Below are 8999 nucleotides of genomic sequence, written 5' to 3'. Positions count from 1 at the left end.
TGCCACCGAAATTAAAATAAAAATAACATTTAGAATTCTAGTGCGTGAATTTTAATCAAGCATAATGCAAAATATCACTGCAAGGTCGTTGAGGGGCTATGCAACCACTGCAAGGTCGTTGACGGCTATGTTACCTTACCTTAGTAATGTTGGTGGAATACGGGTATGTAATCGGACGTGTTAAATTTCTAAAAAGAATGGAACATGAACAGTGCTAAATATTCATTTTATTTAATTTTCTAGAACAAAGTAATTTTTTTTTATGTAATATAGTGTTCAATATAGACATTTAACTCATTTGAAATCTATAATATAATATAACTAAATGATTGGGTGCAAAAATAAATAAATAAATTGATTGGATATGATTTTTATCTGTATGTCCAGCCTTCGTACACATATCCCATACCCATGTCCCACATATTTCATATCTGTGTCCGAACAATGTCCCACATATTTCATATCTGTGTCCGAACAATGTCCCACATATTTCATATCTGTGTCCGAATAATATATGTCCGATCATATTCATGTCCAAACAATATATGAATATATGTGCAACACGGATACTTCAATACTCGCGGATGTGTGTCCTTTTTAAACGTATCCATATGATACATTTTTTTAATTTCTAATATGTATCTAAGACTTCTTAGGTATTTACTTATTAAACGTATCCATAATTTTATGATATATTTTTTAATTTCTAACACGTATACTGATAGACACTTCATAACACATTTTTAATAAGTTTGAACATTAAAATACAATTTTTTCAAAAATAATATAAATGTTAAAAAAAAGGTTAAAATTTTATTAAGTGATGAATATGATGCTTGTTTTATGCAAGGGATGGACAAATAATCCGTGAATCCGATTTGATCCGATCCGTGCAGATAGGATCGCTACACTCATGGACTGATGGAGGATTAAAAAAAAAAAATTACGTAGCTTACGAATTGAATCACCGATTGGAGTGTTAAAAATTTCGTGAGATATATATATATATATATATATATATATATATATATATAATGTATTAGTTAATTTAATTAGTTAATTATCATTTAAAGGACTTAAGAATGTATTAGTTAATGATCATTTAAATGTATGAATTAATGCCGATAAATTAAAATTTTATCTAATATTAGATTATTTAAGAAAAACTCCAATTCTTAGGATAACCGATAGGTAAAGGATTCAGATTTTTCCAATCCCCTGTATCCCGTACTTCACCTAATAGATCTTATCTTGTCTTTCTTATTATTATTATTATTATTTTATAGATATTCTCATCCACTCAATCAAGCTTGATGCAGGATGTTGCTGTGTTTTTAAATAAATTGCAGGATACATATGGAGCACAAGCCAGAGAAGATATCCCCATTCTTCAGCAAAACTCTAATTCCGACAAAATCATGGATGTAGCTCTGTTTTTAAATAAATTGCAGGATACACATGGAGCACAAGCCAGAGAAACTCTAATTCCGACAAAATAGGGTATGGTTTACCAACAAAACGTACTCGAGAGGTTAGGACAAACCATAATGAATTGGCAATTCATCTTATTATAGTGTATATATTCACTGTGCTAAGAATGAATCCATAGAAGAACATGCATCAATCAACAACGACAAGCTTGTTGTACTCATCCCCTGCAATGGCCAATTCCATGGTGTGCTCAGGGTTCAAAATCCCACCTTCCTCCAAGAACACTTTGAGTAGATTCTTTGAGAAACCGCTCACAAGTGCCACCCCTTTCTGATGGCTCGACACTGGAGTGGCTCTGGAGTCTCTTAGGTTCCAAAATACTATCTCTGGCACACACGACCCATACCCACTCTCCTCAAACTTCCGGCATATTGCTTCATAGTCTGTCTCCCACGGATTCGAAGACGCCTGGTCAAACTCCATATCACTGAACACAAATAGCCTTTTTACCATCTGTTCCTCACTAAGTTTTCCTTCTTTTGCCACTTTCAAGATTTTATCAAAAACCTTTTGAAAATCCGTATTCATTTCCCAATCCAGACGATCTATCGAATTAACCTTTGATCGAAGACTTTCTCCCCTAATCATCTGAAGCTGAGGATTGAAGCTGAAAGTAATGAGCTTTCCCTTCCAGGGTTCTTCACTTAAATCAGAAACTAATAGTCCAAGTGCCACACTTACATCCAATGGGGAACTTTTCATGCTCCCATCAAATCTGTATTCCATGCTCCCTGACACATCACATATGGCAAGGCAGTTTTTTAGCTTCCCTTTCGCGGACAGATCTTCCACTATTCTCTGCCATTGCAGTTCTGCAACTTTGGCGCCATCTCCTCCGCGGCGTGCTGATGCTATGATCTGGTGAGGGAGCAATGCCCCAGCGGTGATCTTCCTGTCCCCACGCTTGACACTCTCCAGATACTCCTCAAACCGCTCTCTATCGCGTCTCATGAACGTGTTTGTGTAGTTTTGCATGGCGACAGAAGTTACTCTGCTGTAAGGAAGCATTCCCCATTGGTGGGCACTCATGTAAACCTCAGGTACCTTCAGTGCTTTGCGTAATGGCACAATCACTTCTTTACGTAGACGATCTCGGACTCTATATGCATAATGAGCATCTTCTACGCCTTGGTATTCTGGATAAAGGTCTCGTGGGAATAGTCTCTTTGCTATGCTCTCGCATAGAAGGGTGTACCGATCATAAAAGGAATAAAGGGAGGGACACCACTTTGCAGCAAAGCTGAGATTTCTCCTATTGCCTGAATGCAGATTCTGTAAATCAGATTTTAATCTTTCTACAAAGACATTTGATATCTGATCATGTAAGAATCGGTAAACTGGATCACTATTGTACTTCTCCACACTTTTCTTGCCCGCTGCAATCCTTTTCTCCTCACTTGATAATACTTGTTTACCTCTGTAGAACTTCTTCTTCATGACCTTACTGTGCATCACGCTCTCTCTCTCCATTTTCTCTTGCTTTGTCACGTCATGAGCGTCAAGGCCTTCAAGCAGACGGTATAGAATTTCAGGCAAGTCCTTGAAGTACCCAAATTCAGCTATGGTAGTGGCATTGTGTGCTAGAGTTTTGGGATGACTCCCATGAAGCCACAAGGCCGCGGCGTAGAATCCTTCTTTGTCCCCTTTTCCGGTGCCTCGAACACCTCTCAAGTTGCATACAAGTTTGAGAGCAGTCAGAGGGTCTTGGTCCCAGGCTAACTGCAACCGGCGGGTTACTGCTTCTGAGGGTGTATCAGGAACCACATGGAAGAAGAAATCTAGACATGGATTTCCACTAGATAGGAAAGTTGGGGAGCGGTTTTCTGTCAAACCCATATATGGTTTTGGTGGTGGCCCTTTATTGTACCCGGAGACCATTGAATCCATGAAGGGGTTGCTGATGGCCGGATCTGGGACTGGGGCTGGGGTGTAAATTTCTGGTGGACCGAGCAGCGAAAATGGAAGGTCAGATTTCAAACTTTGACTGCTAAGATTAGACATGCAATGCATTATCAATGGGGGACGAAATTTTGTATGGCAGATGTCTTTGAGGCCAACACATCTGAGATTAGCTTGAAGCAACATTTTGATGTAGAATTAAAAACATATAAGAATCTGACATATAAAAAAAAAAAAAAAAGGGTTCATGTTAGAACATACAGTGAAGCATGGTAATGGTTGTGAGTCAGAAAATTATGTACAAACCACAGAAAAAGAAACCAAATTGAAGGCGCCATAATCATGCAAATAGAAGTGACCTCTTTTATAAGTATGTGTGTAATTAGAATAACAGTGTGTGAAGAAGTAGCAGTGCAGTACATACCGGAGAAAAAAAAAAAAAGTCGCAGTGCAGCACCATCGCATACATTTAAAATTATATATCAACATACAGTATAATTAAGAATTTTGTTGTTCCCAAATGCAGCAATGCTGTTTTTCTCAGCTCGGTCACCTATGCTCTGGTGCAAGAGCAGATTTATCCATTCTCAATCCAACAGTAAAAGGGTCAGCTGAAAAAATGCTCTCATAAATGAAATATATATGTGTATATATATATAAATATATATGAATTTAGATTTAGGAAAGTTAAACACCAAGAGTAGTGGATATCTAAAAGGGCAAATTTCTCAAAACCCCCAAAACTATTAAAAAGTGATCATTAAACCCCAATCAGTTTTTAAAACCTCCAATAATATAACAACGTTATCATTTTACCCCAATTTTGTCAATTGAGGCCGTTAACTAGCGCGTGGTTAACAATTGCTTTGCCAAATTGACTTTTGTAACGAAAATACTCCTGCTGTCACATGTGCCAAACAAGTGATATTTATTTATATATGTTATTCCGAAAATACCCCCAAGCATCCCTTCTCTCCTCCATGCTTGAAATAGTTTTAGGAAACCCTAGTTCATCCCATTTTCTTGATTTTGGATGGCAATTTATAATTAAAAAATTACAGCATTTACGATCTATTAGTTTTCTAGAGTGAAGTTCTTGATTTTGGTTGGCAATTTATAATTAAAATACTACAACATACAGAAACCCAATGAATAATTTTGTTCTTGATTGTAATTTGAATGCGGCACACATTTGCAGAGCTTTCATTTTGAAATTTGAATAACTCAAAACCACATCCATTGCCCTCTTATCATTCTTGTAATCAATCCAAGCCGCGATCAAATTCCCACTCTTGAGAAACTTGAATAACTCAAAACCACATCCAATGTCTCTCTCTTCCTCTTCTCTATCATGCCTTTCTCTGTTTCGCCGGCCATTTTTTTTCCCGAGAAAGTGTAGGAAAATCCGAAATTACATCCTCTGAGCTTCATGGGGATTTTGTTGAATTTTGTTTCAACTCAATGCAAATGGGAAACTCGTAAGTTTTTTGTGTTCTTCATTCAAAATCTGCAACTTTACCAGATTTTCCTGAGAAATTATTCTGGAAATTGACTTCTTAACAAAAATCAACCATCTGGGTATTTGAAATTTTGTTTCAACTCAATGCAACGTGTGGAACTCATAAGATTTTTTGTGTTGTTCGTTCAAAATCTCCAACTTTACTAGATTTTCCTTCTTATTTTCCCAGATTCTGCTGGAAATTGACTTCCTAACCAAAAACACCCATCTGGGTATTTCAAAATTTCACCAAATTTAGCTTTATTTGTGTAATAAATGGCAGAGGCTGAGGGAACCATGTTTCTCTGCAGGAGGTGGAGGAAGAAGATGTGGAGGTGAGTCTCGGGCTTTCGTTGAACGTTTGATTTGGGGTGGACCCAAATAGAGAGAGGAAGCTAATTCGCTCGTCGTCCATACCGAAGTTCATAATGGCAGAGAATAACTACACGGCGTGGGTTTCGGCGCCGGCGCCGGTGGAGGTGTACGCGCCGCTGGGATTTCTGAATTTGAGTCTCAACCAATCAAAGGTATCAAGATTGAATGGCAACTACACCAACCAGTGGCCTTTCTTTCCTGCTCTCGAATCCCTAATCGGCTACTCCTACAAGCCCTCGCCGTCGTCTACGCCTCACCGGAAAACACCGCCCGATTTTAACACATTCTTAGACCCAAGACCAGAAAAACCAGTTACCCGCCGGAGACACCGCCGGATTTTCATGCTTCTTCCCCATTCCAATTCCTAACAAAAAGGGGCTGAAAAAGGCGAAGAGTGTTGATACCATTGCTCACCGACTTCGTGCATCGCCGAATATCACCGATTCCCTTTCACAGACACATTGATCCTGGGTTCGCAATTTTGGCATTGAGATCCGGCCACCGCCACCTCCAATCCACAACTCACAAGCCATCGATACTGCCGGTGGTACCCTGATTCGCAGCCGCCGTGTATATATATAGAGATATATATATGTGTGTGTGTGTATATATATATATATAGATATATATATATATGTGTGTGTGTGTATACTGCTGAATTGTAATTAATTGTTAATTAATTATTAATTACAATTGTTAATTACACTACTAGATTAAATCAAAAGGATAATATTGTAATTTGTAAAACATGATTTTTTGATTTTTTAAATAAAATGGAATATCATAAGGATAATTTAGTCATTTTCACGTACCTTTTAACGGTTCATTGACAGAGTTGGGGTAAAATGATAACGTTGTTATATTGTTGGGGGTTTTTAAAACTGGTTGGGGTTTTATGATTACTTTTTAATAGTTTTGGGGATTTTGAGAAATTTGACCTATCTAAAAATACTAGTTATGTTTGGGAGCACCAAGTCTGCACCTTGAAATTAGAATCCGAGAAAATTTAGTTCAAAGTTTAAACAAAAAAAAAATTCAGAGGTCAATTCCAAGACGCTGCTGATTCCCAAACATAGATTTATGATATCTTCGGAAGCATGGAAATTGGAATTGAAAAAAAAAATTAGTTCCAATTCCAAGGCACGAATTTCATATACTTCAAATCATATAATTAAGAACCTTATTTACTTTCTCATAATTCAATGCAGATGGATCATGCATCTGGTAACATCAGGTCTCATCAACATATGGTGCTTATTTGAGAATATGAGTGAAAACTCTATGCATAGGACGCTATCCTCTCGCCGAGGCCAAAATTCAAATGTGATGTATTTATATCATCATCATCCTTACCTTAAATCATATATTTATGATTCAACAAAATAAGACTGCCAAAAGATATTCAAGCGATACTCAAGCGAATGCTAAATTTACAAGATCAGCAAATTCAATTATTGATTGACGAGTCTCAAAATTTCATTAAACCCTTCTTAACAGCATAAAATAAAATAAAGAGAATAAAAAATAAAAAAAATGCATGTGAAGTTCTAAATCTAGTGTCTACGGAAATCATAGATCTAAAAACCAAATACTAATCACAATAATCGACCAATCTATGTGTCGATTACAAAGTGAAATTAGGGTTTAGAAGTACATTGTGCACAGAATTTCTCATCTAGAAACAGGACAACAAAAGAGAATATGAAATTACCGAAAAAAAACACAAGAGAATATGAAATCAAATTAACAAGAACACAAGAATGTTAAACAGAAAATGTCCATGACGAGTAAATTTATTATTAATTTCATACATACATACATACATATATATATATAAGCGTTAATAATCTATTAATTTATTGAGTGATACAACTTACCTTTTACTTAGATTGATCAAAAATTGAATAGAAGCAAACTGATGTGTGATTCTCAAGGAGGACGATTGATTCTGGGTAGAGATTTAAGCTCGTAATAAAGACTATGCCTGTTAAGTTCCTGTACAAACATTGATTCATAGGAAGTTAGGGTTTTAGATAGAGAGAGAGAGAGGGAGAAGGAATAATCTAGAGGTTTTAGAGGGTTTGATAAGATGCAACGAACGAGTGTTTCTGAATGGAAGGATTTTTGACTTCTTGATCAACAAGCTTCAAACTTCCGTAAATGACGAGGGTGCCCTTTTGCTTCTTAACTTATTCAATTAAATGAAAATAATTCGATTTTTTTCCCTTGGAATACAACATTCATGTCAATAAAATTAATAAAAATTGTGTATTCTTTTCTTTTTTCTTTTGTATCCTTTATCCATGTTTTTTTTCCCTTCCTTCGCGTCATTTTCTCTCTTTTTTTTTTTTTTTTTTATTTTATTATTATTATTATTATTTATCTATGTTTTTTGAATCCCAATTTTATTTAGACTTAATTGTATTTAATCCTGAACTATAATTTTCAGTTTTCACAGATAACTGTTTGAATTGTAAAATAAATAAAGTTGAATGTTCCCCAATTAGTACACTGCACGGTGCCCAGATACCGACGTAGTGAAATTTAGCCATGCTGCGGATGAGGGTATTAAAGGAATGGAAACAATGTTTATAATTTTAGCAGTAAATTAACATAAATTTTTATCAAATATCACGGCAAGATTTTTGAGGGATAATTAGTTGACATCTAAGATTAAAATTAAAATCATATCGAAGATTTCTTAAGTAAGTGTGGGCGTCTTTTACCACGATAAATAAAATAAAATAAAATTAGAACCATAGAATATTAGCATGCTGGACAATTGAACTACTGGCCATGCCCAACGATGATATTATATATTTTTAATTTTTAGTATATTCAATTATTTTTGAACCGAATCTAGTTTGAATTTAATTTATATGAGTGGGTAGTGAGTCTAATCACATGACGAATACATCACGTTGAGCCTACCGCTACACTAACATAAATCAAATTCGGTAATAACCGAATTAGGTCATTAAATCATTATTGTTTGTAAAAAAAATATGATACTTTAAATTAAAAAAAAAAAATGACTCATATATAGTTGGTAAAGAATCCTTACTGAATTGCTTCAATCTTTCATCGAAATTTGGTAAGTAAATAATGTTTCACGTCTCTCTAGATTACATGTGAAAGAACATATAAAGAGAAACATGAGAAGTCAGTCGGTAAATAATTGACCAATCTTCATCGTTTTTTTTGGAGTTATGTGTAAGCAAATGAATCATCGAAATAGTGTCTATGATCAATAAAATGAAATAGTGTTTCACATGTTATCCTTTATAAATCTAATTTATGTATCTCATATTGCAAAATGGGTTTTACATAAGTGGTAGATTTGTAAATGTAATGGATCCATATCACGAGCCAAAATATAATCAGCATATTCTTTCTCCCAAGTTTCAACCTCCAAATAAAAGCCATTCTCAAAGATAAACATGTTTGATAAATTTTGTTTTGTTTATAGATTATCTAAACATTTGGTAAACAAATACTGTAGCCAAGCCTTCAAAGTATACGTTTTTTTTTTAAAAAAAAAATTCAGTCCCAAAATTCTTGTTTATAATGTCTCAAAATACATAGTATAACTTTTCTAAACTATCTTTTAAATTATTTATTAATTAAACAAGTAGTATACTAATTACAGGACAAATACACTAATTACCGGTACTTTTAGAAAAAAATAAATTTAAAAATTTAGTCTCACTGATATAATAATAAAAAAAACCACCAT

General features: G+C 34.9%; 1 protein-coding gene across 2 annotated transcripts; it reads right to left on the bottom strand.

Annotated features, from left to right (window-relative positions):
* Nucleotides 1-1359: 1359 nt before the first annotated feature.
* On the bottom strand, nucleotides 1360-7410 carry LOC132276237 (uncharacterized). Of its 2 annotated transcripts, none has more exons than XM_059777578.1 (2): nucleotides 7141-7410; nucleotides 1360-3606 (listed from the first exon to the last, which is right to left on the bottom strand). In XM_059777578.1, exon 2 carries the CDS (start codon nucleotides 3574-3576, stop codon nucleotides 1621-1623), a length of 1956 nt encoding a protein of 651 aa, XP_059633561.1. In that variant the 5' UTR covers nucleotides 3577-3606; nucleotides 7141-7410; the 3' UTR covers nucleotides 1360-1620. The 2 variants fall into 2 exon arrangements, with proteins under 2 accessions (XP_059633561.1, XP_059633562.1); XM_059777579.1 differs by having other exon boundaries at nucleotides 1360-3428; nucleotides 7141-7409.
* Nucleotides 7411-8999: the final 1589 nt, after the last annotated feature.

This window comes from Cornus florida, unplaced genomic scaffold (genome assembly GCF_030987335.1).
Source record: "Cornus florida cultivar Cherokee Brave unplaced genomic scaffold, ASM3098733v1 CherokeeBrave_3.0.0_Hap2_Chr10, whole genome shotgun sequence".
NCBI classification, from domain to species: Eukaryota; Viridiplantae; Streptophyta; class Magnoliopsida; order Cornales; family Cornaceae; genus Cornus; species Cornus florida.
Note: the sequence above shows the minus strand (reverse complement) of the source record. Positions and strands in the feature narration are given on the sequence as shown.